General features: G+C 47.4%; 1 protein-coding gene across 1 annotated transcript in view; it reads right to left on the bottom strand.

The window, feature by feature from the left end:
• The window catches only part of NID1 (nidogen 1), a 50,987-nt gene extending 49,278 nt beyond the window's left edge, over window positions 1-1,709 (bottom strand). The window contains exon 1 of the mRNA XM_061991034.1: window positions 1,512-1,709. Coding sequence (XP_061847018.1) covers window positions 1,512-1,709 — 198 coding nt within the window. The remainder of the gene's footprint in view (window positions 1-1,511) is intronic.
• Between the last annotated feature and the right edge of the window lie 14,050 nt (window positions 1,710-15,759).

A 15,759-nucleotide genomic window follows, 5' to 3' on the forward strand; every position in this document is an offset into this window, starting at 1 on the left:
GTAACAAGATCATTAAACTAAAGGAACATAGTGTTAACCAATTTACTGCTCTTTGAAAACTCTGTCCTCTTTCTGTCACTTATCTGTGCTGTTACTTGTTATCTTCTCTCCTTGGTGACTGGATACACAGCCCGCTATCTTTCAAGAGTACGTCTGTGCTTCAAAAAGTGTATTTTTTACTTGGGTAGGCTAATCAGTGACCAAACTTTGAGCATGAAAGACAAGACAATGAACTAAGGGTCAAACTGAAGTCTGAACTTCAATTAATAGTTGTGAATTACTTTGTCTTGATGACCAGTCTCAGTTAATAACGCCCACTTTCCACGTGAGCATAACTTGAATTCCTCAAAAATCCTGAAATCCAAAATTATCTAGATAGAGGCAGTGAGGACAACGAAGAAAGAACACAACTGAAGTGTCAGCACTAATATAATTGAGCGTAATACATGCATGTTAAATCTTCAGTGAGTATTCATAAAATAAACTCAAGTACATGGGAACTCCACCAAATTTTGAATTCCTGTAATCATCTGGAGATTTAGTTTCCCAAATGTCTCCATGTAGATTAGTCCCCCAAGTTGCACCTTAGAGCTAAAGCATATTGGTTTATCTGGACAGGAAAGTTGGTTTTTACTTGATCAGATTAACACACCAAACACACTGGGCCTTCCCTACTAAGATCTTTCTAAATACGTTAGCATCTTCAACTGACAGCCAGAAGGGAAAGCTTCAGGGGAAAAGACATGATAAAACAGCCAACACTCTTGTAGTGTTCTGAAGGCATGCTGCCATTCTAAGCATTTTTTGTCTGGCTACTTTTGAGCACATCTGTTCCAGACAATCTGTTTTCAATCCCACCTTCATATACTAACCATCATCCATTAGCTATAAACATGCACACACAACCCTGGGATGCAGATTCTGCTACGAGGCATGCACAACGGCTGAGGTCTGTCTGCAACTCAAAGTCTGCAATTGCTCTGGATGTGGATTTCCCCTGCCCAAGAGACCCTTAAGCAACAAACGTCTGAGAGTGCCTAAGACACTAAATGGTTGAGAGCATTCTCGGTGCTAAAAGGCTGACCCTGGCACGCTGAAAGACACAGAACACAGACCACAAACACAGAAGAATATGTTTCATAGCTGGACATATAGCCTATGTGGGAGCACAGAAAACGCCTGAGGATGGCGTTCACTCCGGTTGCATTCTCTTTAACTGTCCGTTGCATTGCCTCTCAGCACACACTGTGCATATCGCAAAGAATCAGCAACAACCATAATGTGAGAAAGGGATTAATAAGGACTCGCCACCGCACTGAATACAGCTGGAACAGTTAAGCTCTCTGGATCGACCTCCGACCATGGTGCTCACACCACCGACGTGAAACCCAGCAACCACCACCACGCACCAACCCAAAGCCAGTCAGCACCACGGCAAGAGGCCGCAAGCCCCGCGGGGAGTCCGCGAGAGCCTCTGTGACCCTCCAGCGCCCTCCCGGCCCCACACTCACGTAGAGGGAGCGGACGGCGGCGCCGTAGAAGCGCAGCGCCGTGCTCAACTCCAGAGCCGCCGAGCGCGCATCGTCCCCGGGCTCCAGAGAGACATCGCCGTGCTCCTCGCCGTGCGGCAGCAGCGCCAGCGGCTCGGCGGGCAGCGCTAGGGCCAGGGCCAGCAGCGGCCACGGCACGCAGCTCCGCCCGGCGCCCATCCCGGCAGCTCGCACGGCAGCGGCGCCGTCCCACTGCTATATGCGCGGGGAGCGGGGCCGCGGCGGCGGGCGGAGTGCGGCGCGGCGGCCAATGGCCGAGCGGGGGGCGAGGGGGCGGGCGGGAGCCCCAGTGCCCTGGGGCGTCCCCAGCACGGCTCCGCCCGCCGGCGGGACCCCCCGCGGCTCGCTCCCACAGTCCGGCGCTGGGGGCAGAGCAAAGCCAGGGCGCGGGAGCGCGCCAGGGCTGGTGGCACAGACCCAGCCGCCTATCGGGGTCCCAGCGGGTCGCTGGTGGAGTGAGGAGCTCGGGCCGCTCAAGCGGAGCGTGGCTCTGGGCGTCCGACGGGTTCTTCCGAAGCTACGGCTTTCTCCCAGGGCCGGCAGGGTTTCGTCGTGAGTTTAGGAAACGCGGGCTCTAAGTTCTTCTAGCAGCTGCGGTAATTTCCGCCAGTATGCCACGGAAACAAAGTCCCCAAAGCAGCGGGAAACAAAAATGCGAATCCCTGTGCTGGCTTCTCAGGTCATTTTCACACCAGGTCCTTAACATCGGGGAGTGGGGGGGGTGGGGGAATGAAGACATACCCTGGAACGTGTTTCATAAATAAACATCATCAATGTCAAAGCTGCCTTTGGTTGTAAAATTAAAGAAAAAATATCTGTAAATGAAAACTCACTGATGATGAGAGACATATAGAGAATAAATATGAGATATTAAAATATATTGTTTCTGACTTTGTCTTCATGGTTTATAGCCCAGTCTTGCTCTCATAAAACAGACGCAACTGAAGAGTGGGTGTATTTCATCTATCCTAAAGCTGCCAAGTGAAGAGTGCAATGTTTAAGGATTACAGATTGTTCAGTAAAGTGTATGTCCTGATATTTCCATAATGTTTACTGCAGAAAGCCACCTGAGGGAAGGCAGCTGAAATGCTACGCACAGGCTTTTCACACAGCTTTTGACCTTTCTGTAAACATCTGCTCACTTTTCTTTTTTTGGTAAGTTTTGCATTTGGCAAATTACAGGAGCACAAGACACTCCAGGATCGAGCTATAACTCTGCCTACCTAAAAGAGAGAAACATTGCTGTGTATCTAGTCACCACTATTGTCACCAGCAACTTCTTGCAATTTTACAATTACTTCCATATTTTGGTGAAAACTGCCACTAGAGACAAGCAGCGTGCTGGTCTGTGAGGTACACAATTCAGAACTTGCTGTATTTTTACCTGTGACTTCCATATTTTCGTAACCCATAAGATGGTAACTGCTGGGTTCAGGAATATCTGGCTATAACTAGTGCTACAAAAACAATCTCTTAGCTGGATCGCCACTATGTCAGAGCATAGTCGTGTCCATAGAGATACCGCAAGATACCCAGTCGAGATATCTTTCTCCTCGTTTGACAAATGGATAATTAAACTACAAGCAGTTAAGCAAACTGTGACTTCTTACCCACATGAACACTATCAACTGCCTTCACCATAAATCAAACTCCCATTAAAATCTCATGTCTCCAGCATAAACATATTTCTAAACCTGCAGAACCTAGAGGCAACATGTGCATGTGCAATGCAGCTCCACAGTAAAAGGAAAGCCTAAATTAAAATCTAGAACACCTCCAGAGCCCCACAAAAACATTCATGACATTAAAATGCCATTTCTGTTGGGCTCCAAGTTTTCCATCAGAAATGTCACAGAAAATTCACCACTGGAGAGAATTCAGAGTGGAACAATTAAAAAAAAAATCAGAAGAACAGAGGGAGTGAGATACAGGGAAGAACCAAACTTGTGTACTTGGCTAAATGATAACAGGAAGGAGATTTGAATAACATTTTCCAATGATATGGAGTGCCTTCAGTTCAAGTATCTGAAGAGTATTACCAAACAGATGGAGAAATTATGCAGATGAGTTTGAGGTATGGATAACTAGGAGAACAAAATAACTAAAAGAAGCCATGAAGCTATTGTCATGGCTTTCTGTGGAGCTGTTTCTAGTAAGGGGGAAGGGGCTGTAAAGATGGCTCCTGTAAGAAGTTGCTCGCAACTCTACCCAGCTCTGAGCCAGACCCACTTCTGGGCTGAGCCAATTAGGCACCTCCACAATCACTTTTTAAGAAGAAGAAGCCAGAAGAGGAGGGTTCTTCCTGTTCTTTCTTGCTGTTCTTCCTTCTTTTTCCAGTTGGCGGTGGTGCAAGGAGTTGGAGGAGAGAGAAGTGACTATGCAAATCCCAAGGTCAGCGAGAGAAGTGAGGAAGAGGTGTGCTGGAGCAGAGAACCCCCTGTATCCTGTGGAGAAGACTGGTGAAGCTGAAAAGATCCAATGCCAGGGGTAGTGACTATGCCCAGAGGAGGTTGTGAATTTGTGGGAGGGCAGCGTTGCAGCATAAGGTGCCTGGAATGCTATTGCCACAGAGGAGTCCCATGCAGGAGGAGTTTTTGAGCAGAAGCTGTAGCTGTTGGGAAGAATTCACACCAGAGAAGTTTGTTAAGAACAGTATCCTGTGGGAGGGATCCCGTATCAGACCAGAGGAAGAATGCCAGGAGTCGTCCTCCTCTGAGAAGACAGAAGCGGCAGAGCCCATCTGTGAGAGACTGACCACATCCCCCACTCCCTGCCCCCCTGAGCCGTTGAGGGGGGAGGAGGTAGAGATTTCAGGAGCAGTGAGCTGGGCCCGGGAAGGAAGGAGGGATGGGGAAGGGAGATCTTAAAGTGCTGGTTGTAATTTTATCATCATCCTGCTCTTTTTGCTTTTTGTTCTGTTCTGTTTCTTGTAGGTAGTAGAATAAAATTTCCTTACTTTCTTGTCTAAGTCAAGCACTGGAGTCTGTTTTGACTGGAACCATAATTGGCAGCAAGCCCTCCTTGCCCTTGTCTCAATCCACAACATCCTTGGTTATCTTTTTTCCTCCCATCTCACGATGGCCTCCACCATCTTAACAAGGGTACGGGTGGATGGGGAGCAGTGAGCAAAAGACTGTTGTGGTACTTCATTGCTTGCTAGGCCAAAATCATGAAAACTATATATCAGAAAATGCTTCCTTACCGTGAATTCTGTTTTCAGAAAAATCATAGATCAGGCATAGTGGAAGCAAAATGACAGAAAGCATTGAATTGTCCAACATCAGGCTGGTCAGATTACTAAATAACAAACCTTAAGGAATAATTCTATACTTGATCATGAGATGAGACAGCCAAACAGATTTTGACCCGAGTGTCTATGTTCATACAGTAGTAAAACAGCTCACAGTTATACATGCAGATATATTTGAAAACTTCTGCCTACATGTGAGGAGTTTTGGAGAAGAGGATTGCAAATACTTGTTCTACTTACAGATAAAAGGCAATTAGTGTCTTCTTCACTAGCATTCTAGCAAAGGAGGGAAGGAAAGTAATGCCTTGGGCCCCTCATGATGATCTTCTATCCTAAGATGACAAAGCATTCCAGTGGATGGATCATCAAAGAACAGAGTAACCATGGGGTAATAAATTGGAGAAAACAGAGCATTTGGGATAATGACAGGAAAGAAAGAACAGGACCGAGGTCTGCTGAGAAGGAGCATTTTTTAGAGAGATAAGGTCATGGGAATCAGAGGGTCACAAGCAAAGGCAAGGCTTACAGGAACATCATGGAGTGAGAACCATAAATTTAAACCACTCTCTTGGAACTTAATGTTCATTGTCCATTAAAGTGGAACACGATAACATTCCCTCTGTAACTACATGAGCCTGAATCACTGTGGAGGTCACAAGACCCAGGAACAACTTTAAAAAAGCATATTTTGCAGCAGAAGTCTCCACAGAGAGAGGCTCATTTTGAAGCAATCTTAGACGCCCTTGAGAAAGAGATGCACATGAAGGGCAATATTGTATCTCACTGTGCATCAGAGGAGGGTACAGAAGATTGCAGAATCCCTTTTTTCTCTTGTTTGGAGATCTTACAGGGAAATAAAAGGACAAGCTCCTTGGGAACTCATATCCTGTTTTGGAGAAAGCTGGGTAAGAGTAGGAATGCGTTAACATTTGGCCAATGACCTGGTCAGTACAGAAGAGATATACTGCTGCGAAGTAATGGTAGATAGCCTTAACAGATTAGGAACTGCCTAAAGCAGGGCAAGAAACATGGGAGAAACAGTATCTTTTGGGTCCTTCCTAGGTCTGGTGCTAGGAGAGACTACTTACATTTCTATGGTTACCTTCATCTATTTCTATGTCTCATTATTAGAAGTGATAACCGTATTAATAAAAGAAGGGGGAAAAATATTATGGAGGAAGTTATGCTTATGTAGAAGTTTGTAACTTAGGAAAAATGAGATGGAACATGGAAAAGAAAAATGTCAGCATCACAGAAACAGGCTAGATAAAATCCTTCCATATGTTTTGCAAACACATGAAAAATATACTATAATCATAGAATGGTAGGGTTGGAAGGGACCTTTAGAGGTCATCTAGTTCAACTCCACTGCAGAAGCAGGTTCACCTAGATCACTTCACACAGGAACGCATCCAGACAGGTCTTGAAGACCTCCAAGGAAGGAGACCCCACACCTTCCCTTAGCATCCTGTGCCACTGCTCCGTCACTCTCACAGTGAAACAGTTTTTTCTTATGTTTAAGTGGAAGTTTTTGAAAACTATGACACTTTTAATCTTTATTTATGTTTTATTCAAATATTCTTCTTACATTCTAACTAACGCTTGTTTTCTTTCTAGAAGACAGTCTCTAATCCAGTGAGAATACTAGGACTTCTCTGTAGTAAGAGAGAGTTGTTAGAGGGCAACATCATATATAATTACTCTTCTATGTAAATATTCAGCACTACCACAGCTACTTCAAGTGTTACTGTTCTATTATTATCTAAAGTTTTTTATCTTTGTGCAACAGAAGACTCAGAACAGACAATAATAATTGACTTCAGACTTTTTAAAAAACACACAAGAGACAGGAAATCAAAATGTACAACCCATTTCTCATTGTTCTGGTTTAGCAAGGAGCAGCTTTTGGCTTAATAACAGGGGGAGCGGGTTGCAGTGAAGACCCGGTAAAGAGTTTGTGGACTCTCCCCCGGCTCCTGGGTTCAGACCCACCTCCGGCCCGGCTGGGCCAATCTGGCGCCTCTGCCATCACTATTTAGGGGACGGGAATTTGAAATGCGAGGCAGGAGGTGTATGGGTGATACAAGATGGAGGCGACCACGCGGACCCTTCAGCCAGAGGAGGAAGGAAGGAGGAGCAGTAGACCGGAGACCCTTCTGCAAGCCGTGGCGAGAATGCAAGCTGTGCCCCTGAAACCTGTGGAGATCCGTGGCAGGACTGAGAGCCACCAGCAGTTCCGTGTGAGTGAGCCCGGACGGGCGAGGGACTGTGTGGGGAGACGGCCATGGCCCAGGCCGTGTTGGAGAGCCTGCACGTCACAGAGCAGCCCCACACGAGAGGCAGAGAGGAGCTGCAGCCTTTGGAATGGGTGCACGTCGGAGCAGCCCGTGCAGGGCTGCCATGCATATGAGTTACCCCACGGACTCGCAGGGAGGACTGGTGTGGAGTTCACCCGTCCTGAAGAGGGACAGACGGCAGAAGCTATTGGGAGCAGACTGACTGAGACCTCCACTGCCTGCCCCCCTGAACCGTTCAGGGGGGGGCAAGGTAAAAACACCCGGATCAGGGCTCTGAGCCCGGGAAGAGGGGAGGTGTGGCGGGAAGGTGTTCTTAAAAAGGCTGGTTGGACTTTCCATTGATGTATTACTCTGTGTTGTTTCGTTTTGGTTATGTTTTGGGTTTTTTTTGGGGAGGTATGGTTTAGTTGATGTTGCATTAAATTATTTTCTGTTTTCTTCCCCAAACCGAGTAGCCTGGTCTGTTTTGTCCTGAACCTTAAGCGGCAATTAAGCCCTCCCTGCCTTTGAGCAATTCTCAGCCTCTTCGGTACTTGAGGCTAATCATGGTCTTTGTTCCCTGATGGGCCTAAACCACGACACTCATATATGCAAAACCAATTACAATATAAAGGAATATTGGATTTTAAACAATAGGAGCAGGATATGTAAAAGCAATTTGAATAAGACAGGAAGACAAATATGGAAGAGGTATCCTTTGCCTTCTATCTACTCCAAGACTAGAGAATAATTACTCCAACCCTCTGATACGTTACTGTGTCAGATTTCAGAATAGAGATAATACACACAGGGAAAATACATCTCCTTGTAGTCTGGTGGTGAGATGGAATTTGATGTAACTCAAGTTAAACCATCACTTAAGAATGAATGTGCATCCAAACAAAAAGCATTGCTAAATTTTGTATTCTGTTACTTGAGATCCAGACTTTGACTGTAATGACTGTGAGTTTCGGTTGTACATGGAACACACAAAAGAGGTGTTGCACTGAGTCCTAGCAGCAAAACTTCTAGTTGACAATCAAGAAGAAAAGAGAGGTCAAGCACTGGTCTGGCACTAATGATGGCTATAAATTCAGTAACAAATGATTGCAAAAAAGGTCAGTCTCAGCTTTTCTACAGATATTTAAAAGGACTAATAAAGTCTGAAACATTGGCAAACTCTCCTGTGACAATCCAGCCACTATCTCTTACCTGTTACAGAATCATAGAATTGTAGAATCATAGAATTCTTTCAGCTGGAAGAGAACTCTAAGATCATCAAGTAAAGCCTTTGTCCCAGCCCTACTAACCACCAGACCATTTCCCAAAGTACAGCATCCACCCATCTCTTACAACACTTCCAGGGATGGTGACTCCACCATTTAGAAAAAGAGTATGTGATTTCTCAGATGAATCTAAATAATCATGACAATTAAGAAGACACTTGACTCATTTCCCCCCGTCATGATTGGGTCATCTCTTTTACAATGACAAGAACATTCACCAGCTTAGGCAATGGATTGCACTTTAAAAAATAGTAAGTTTTCAGAAATGTCCTTGAGTCAAGTGTCTTTTTAATTGTCATGATTATTTAGATTCATCTGAGAAATCACATACTCTTTTTCTAAATGACAATTTTTGCAAGTTGTATTATTCTAGAAGGCAGAGAATGTAAGCAGTGCCAGACTCTATGAAGCCCTATGCTCTATAGGCACAAGGAACAGAGAGATCCATTGTCTAAGCTGGTGAATTCCACCTAGGAAAATATATCCTTACTTTGAGCAGCTGCAAATAAAACAGAGAAGCTGATTTTCATTCAGACTAGATGATAATGTAGTGCAGCAAAAGCCAACAATTTTAATTACTGTTTTTTATGGTAGGAATTGATAAGGAACAAAGTATTTGATAAAGTTAACACCTATCCATGTTAGTTGTATGGTCTCAAAATTTGATTCATTGTGGTTCATCTTTACACGTAGAGGTAGTTATGAAAGCCTTGCATAATGGGAGAAGTTCCCTATATAAACACATGCTTGGACAGATTGAACATCTCCTTTAATTATGTTATTTGTAAACATTTTGTTTGTTGTACAAGGTCTACTAAGAAAAAAAAATCCTCCATCCAAAAAACCATGCTTTAAGTGTTTCCTCATCTCTCCTGGTTAACTGTTCAAAGATAGCTATGTGGAAGTCCTTCTGCTTTCAGGAATCCACTCCAAAGTTTCCTACAAGTTACTGAAATTTACTTGTAAGTTTAAGATTGCCAAGTGGGGTAGATGTTTGTGCTCAAAGGTTAAAATGTTTCTTCTCAAAAACTTGCTTGAATATGGCTTAGAAAATCTTAGACTCCAAGATGCTGTTAACAGGAAAAGTTTGGAGTGATAATTCTGCTGACCATTCCACACAAAATACAATAAGATTTCTAGTACCTTGACTTTAAATTGTAGCTGAGAGGTGCTGTAAATATAATAATTTCTTCTTAGATTAGGCAAACATAGGTTCAAGAACTTACTGTACAGTTCTAATCTGAAAGCCTAACTTGTGTGCTTGGAGATAAGTTATGTTTAAAATGTTGGATATAATGCATCTAGTTGGCTGTAACACTCATGCATCTATTTTTTAACAACTGTGTAAAGACTGTGAACTTTTCCCTGGACTGAAACAGTTCAGATACAAAAAAACATGAGTAATTCCATTAATTACAACTATTTATTTTTCCTGACTCAAGGACTTACATTGCTGTTCACTTCACTTGGAATCTTCAGACTAATATAAACAGTGGCTAATATAAACATTTCTACACAAGCACAGTCCAGTGTTTTAGCTTTGGATGTAATGTATTAGTTTTGTCACAGAGCAACAATAAAATATGAGGACCTGCACTAAAACAGCTCTGCACAGAAACAATTACATTGCCCCTGGGAAAAAGAGGCAACATTTTCAAACACTAGGATTGATGCAATAATTTATTCACTGGAGCTGTGACAGAGTAGGAGCAAGAAAAGTAGGGGTTTTTTTTCCTACATCAGTCTGCTGAGAACAAAATTTTTGTGTAGTCTATACTTCCAGTTAAGAGAGGAAGGGAATGATCCCTGAGGTCAAGTAGCACGGACTGGATTGCATCCAAACTCTGAACCTCTAGACCTCCCTGACTGTGTCCAAACTACATAGCATTTAGCCCATGATCTCTGCTGGCTTACTGTAAACCTAGGACACAATTTATGTCTTTTTTCCTCCCAGTGTCTGAAATAAAGTGAACCATTACACAGTCCAGCAGTGGTTTAGTTACATCACAAAACTAAGGGTACACATCACATACCCATAGTGTGTGACAGGAGGGTATGTGCAGGTATTTAAAGTCACAAAATATTTGGGCTAGCATCAGAAGATTATTAGACAAGGCCAAGAACAGAGTCTGGTTGACGAAAGCTTGTGACTTTTAGCATGGTCCTTGGACCAAACTGTCCTCAGATAGCTCCTATACTTTGTCTTGAAAAGAGCCATTTGGAGCAGGCAGGAAATCAGCTACTACTTAAGCAGTTTGGGTATTGAGGGATTCAGTACATGAGAGAGATCCTTGGCTTGCTCTGATTGAGCAATAGAGAGGTACTAGAATATCTGTAGTCAGAGGCGTATTTTCAAGTTGTTCAAGGGGGAGGCAGCAAAACTGTTACCTAGGAGTGGTTGACCCAGCGCCCCAGCGACCGCTTTGGACCATGACTCTGGGGTAGTTGTCCCAACACCCAGACGGCCCCCCCAGATCATGACCCTGGGGTGGTGAGCCCAGCAACCTGATAGCTACCTCATACCAGGTGATCATCCTGGAGCACCAACAGCTGACCAGAACATAGAATCATAGAATGGTAGGGGTTGTAAGGGGCCTTTAGAGATCATCCAGTCCAACCCCCCTGCAGAAGCAGGTTCACCTAGATCAGGTCGCATAGAAACATGTCCAGGTGGGTCTTGAAGACCTCCCAAGGAAGGAGACTGCACAACCCCTCTGGGCAGCCTGTGCCAGGGCTCCCTCATCTTCACAGTGAAATAGTTTTTTATGTTTAAAGGGAATTTCTTGTGTTCCAGCTTCATCCTAGGGGGGGTAATGACCCCTTGTCCTGTTGCTAGATACAACAGAAAAAAGGGATGTCCCAACCTCTTGACACTCACCATTTAGATATTTGTAAATATTAGTGACATGCCCCCACAGTCTCTTCTTCTCTAGACTAAACAGTCCCAGTTCCTGCAGCCTTTCCTCCAGTCCCCTGATCATCTTGGTGGCCCTGTGCTAGAGTCTCAGGGCCCAGGAATCTATGAGGTTGTTTCAAAGTGTGTCCCATTGTCTGATTCAATTCTTTCTGGAGTGCCTTGTCATAGAAACATAGAAACATAGAAACATAGAAACATAGAAACATAGAAACATAGAATTGTACGGGTTGGAAAGGACCTTTAGAGATCATCTAGTCCAACACCCCTGCAGAAGCAGGTTCACCTAGATCAGGTCGCATAGGAACACGTCCAGGCGGGTCTTGAAGACCTCCAAGGAAGGAGACTCCACAACCCCTCTGGGCAGCCTGTGCCAGGGCTCCATCACCCTCACAGTGAAATAGTTTTTTCTTATGTTTAAGTGGAACTTTTTGTGTTCCAGATTCATCCCATTACCCCTTGTCCTGTAGCTACTATAGAAAAAAGGGATGTTCCAACCTACTGACACCCACCCTTTAGATAGTTATAAATGTTAATAAGATCCCCCCTCAGTCTCCTCTTCTCCATACTAAACAGTCCCAGTTCCTGCAGCCTTTCCTCACAAGAAAGATGTTCCAGTCCCCGATCATCTTGGTGGCCCTGTGCTGGAGTCTCTCCAGAAGTTCTCTGTCTCTCTGGAGCTGAGGAGAACTGGACACAGGACTCCAGATGAGGCCTCACCAGGGCAGAGTAGAGGGAGAGAAGAACCTCCCTTGACCTGCTGGCCACACTCTTCTTGATGCATCCCAGGATGCCATTGGCCTTCTTGGCCACGAGGGCACATTGCTGGCTCATGGTTAGTTTATTATCAATCAGGACTCCCAGGTCTCTCTCTGCAGAGCTGCTCTTCAGCAGTTCGACCCCCAGCCTGTACCTGTGCAGGGGGTTGTTCCTTCCAGATGCAGGACTCTGCACTTGTCTTTGTTGAACCTCATGAGGTTCCTCTCTGCCCAATTCTCAAGCCGGTCGAGATCCCGCTGAATGGCAGCACAGCCTTCTGGGGAATCAGACAGTCCTTCCAGTTTGGTGTCATCAGCCAACTTGCTGAGGGTACACTCTGTCCCCTCATCCAGGTCATTGATGGAGATACTGAACAAGACTGGCCCCAGAACCAATCCCTGTGGAACTCCACTGGCCACAGGCCTCCAACTCGATTCTGTTCCATTGATCACCACCCTCTGGGCTCTGTCATTCAGCCAGCTCTCGATCCACCTCACTGTCCACTCATCCAAGTCACATTGCTTGAGCTTTCCTGTGAGGATGTTATGTGAGACTGTCAAAAGCCTTGCTGAAGTCAAGGTAGATGATATCCGCTGCTCTTCCCTCATCTAGCCAGCTGGTTATGCCCTCACAGAAGGCTATCAGGTTGGTCAAACAGGATTTCCCCTTGGTGAAGCCATGTTGACTCCCGACTATCTTATCCTTCATATGTTCAGTGATAACATTCAGGATGAGTTGTTCCATCACTGTTCCAGGGATGGAGGTGAGGCTGAGCAGCCTGTAGTTTCCTGCCCTTTTTGAAGACTGGCATGACATTGGCCTTTCTCCAGTCCTCAGGCACCTCACCTGTCTTCCATGATTGTTCAAAAATGATGTTGAGAGGCTTAGCAATCACATCAGCCAGCTCCTGAGGATTTTCTTTTCAAGGCATTGGATGGTGCTCCAGGTGGTGGCTGATGTTCTTCCATGTCCCTGTTCTTAGGTATGTGGGCATCTACATGGTGCACCTTCACAACTAGCTTCTCCAGCCAAACAGTGATGTCCTGCCATAGTGGAGCAGCCCAGACAGGTTTGCCCCATCGTTGCCAGTTGTTTTGTCTCCATTGCTGTAGCCATTCCCACAGAGGATTTGCCGCCATCCATGAGTCAGTGTAGAGATAAAGTCTCAGCCATTTCTCCCGTTCAGCAATGTCTAAAGACAACTGGATGGCTTTTACCTCTGCAAACTGGCTTGATTCACCTTCTTCATCCGCAGCTTCTGAGATTTTGCATAGGGGACTCCATACAGCCACCTTCCACCTCCGATGACTTCCCACAAGGCAGCAGGACCCATCAGTAAACGAGGCATACCGCTTCTGGAAGTTCCTCATATGATGGGGTCTCTTAAGCATGTGTCACCCCCTTTTCTGGTGATAATTCACTGTCTTCACACTTTGGCCAGTTCGTGATCAATTCCAGAATTCCAGGGTGGCTAGAATTTCCTACACAAGCTCGTTGTGTGATTGGTGCGATCCACTTCCTCCATGTGGTATCACTTGCATGACACGTGGGGAAGGCCCTCCCTTTGAATATCCAGCCCAGCACTTGCAGTCAGGGTGCTAGTAGAAGTTGTGTTTCTGTGCCAATCATTTCTGAGGCAGCTTGAACCCCTTCATATGCTGCAGAATCTCCTTCTCGGTTGGAGTATATCAGGCCTCGGATCCTCTGTATCCCCAACTCCAGAACCCAAAGGGTCGGCCTCGAGTCTTCCCAGGTGCTCTCTGCCAAAGACTCCAAGTAGGGACATTCTCCCCGGCTGCAGTTTAGAGCACATTTTTAACATCTGGTCCTGTCCAGACCGGCCCAAGAGCCATCACATGAACAATCTCCTGTTTAATTTGTTTAAAACTTTATTGCTGTTCAGGATTCAATTCAAAATAATTTTTCTGCCATGCCACGTGGTAGAGAGGGCTCACAATCATACTGTAATTTGGAGTGTGCATTCTCCAAAAACCCACATGTCCTGGTTTAGGGCCATCAGGAAACAAAAGACCACGATTAGCCTCAAGTACCAAAGACCTGATAATTTCCTCGGTCTCCACTGCAGCCACACCAACGGCCCACCGGTACCCTTTTGGGTCCTCAAAATACCCTCTCTTGAGGTAATCTATGCCCAGGACACACGGAGCTTCTGGGGATGGTGGCGCGTGGGAGGGGCGTGTCCGCGCCGCCGGTATTACGGCGCCGCCCCGCGGGCGATGCTGGGCTCGTGGCGCTCGCAGCGGCGGCGCTCGGGCGCTGGGAGCGGGCGGGGCGGGGCGGGGCCCGCGGGGCGGCGCGCTGCACCTGCTGCACCCGCAGGGGGCGCTGCACCTCGCGCGCCTCGCCCGGCGGCACGGGCCCGTCCTGCGCATGCGCACGGGGGGGGGGGGGGGAGGCGCGGTGAGGGGGGCACCCCAAAACCCACCCCCCCAATCCTGCCCCTCCCTCCCCTCTGCAGACGCTGAGCAGTCCTCCCAAGTCCCTTGCCACAGGACTCTTCTCAGCCCACACGTCTACCCCAGCCCCCATAGAACACCCTTATCCAACAAGACTCCCCCAGCCTCCATGTCCTTCCAGTAGCACCCACAGAACCTCCCAGCACCCTTGCTCCCCTCCAGACCCCATGGCCCCCCGAACACATATAGGACTCCCCCAGCACCCATAGGGCCCACCCCAGCACCCATAGGTCTCCCCAGCCCCCATGTATCAGACCCCAGAACCCCCAGCACTGCACCAGCAGGGCTGAGCTCTGTCTGTGACAGTCCATGCCATGGGTGGAGACAGATCTCCCACAACTGGGGGGCAACAGCAGTGACATGGGATGAGGCCACCCTCCGGCCTTGGGGACAACCCCCTGGGGACAGGGGACACCCTGGGAACTCACCAAAGGGCAGTGGGGATGGGGACAACTTGGGGGTGGGGATACGGGGCCACCACCACCTTGGGGCCACTCTGGGCTTGGAGACACCCAAGTGTCAGCATGGGGACAGCCCACCTCAAGGGGAGGGACAGCAGGGGCACAGGGATGCCCTGGAAGTACCCTGATGAGGACAGGGCCACCCTATGGATAGGGACACCCCCGTGGGGCCACCCCGGGTTGGGGACAGGGAGACATGGGGGAGGGGCAGAGAGGACACAGCATCCCGAGCAGACACACAAGGCTATGGTGGGGGGAGGGGACAAGGCCACCGCAGCACTGGCACCGGGCGGGACACAAGGCCAAGGGGGACCCACGTCATGGCAGGGAGACACAAGGACATCGAGGGGGGGTTGGTCTTGAAGGGGATGGATGTCCCTGGGGGAAGGGCTGGGGTCCCTAGTGAGGGGTGGGAGTGTCTCTAGAGTGTCCCAGGGGGTTCAGGGTGTCCCCGGGCGGGTGAGGGTGACTGCATGGGTCTCAGGCGGGTGAGGTTGTCCCCAGGAGCATTTGGGGTGTCCCCCGGGGGTGAGAGTGTCCCCAGGTGGGTGTTGGGATCCCCTGAGGAGGACGGATGGGGTCCCTGGATGTCCCTGGGACAGGGACACATGTGGGGAAAGGACAGGGACATGGGGAGGATCTATAGGAGTGCGGTGGATGGAGGGCTCTGGACACTCTATAGGGGCAGCGTGTGGGGAAAAAGAGGAAGTGGAGAGTGAGATCTATAGGAGCCAAAGAGGGGGGTGTCTGTAAGGCACAGGGGAGTCTATAGAGACGGGGGCGTGT

Source organism: Colius striatus, chromosome 2 (assembly GCF_028858725.1).
Source record: "Colius striatus isolate bColStr4 chromosome 2, bColStr4.1.hap1, whole genome shotgun sequence".
Taxonomy (NCBI): Eukaryota; Metazoa; Chordata; class Aves; order Coliiformes; family Coliidae; genus Colius; species Colius striatus.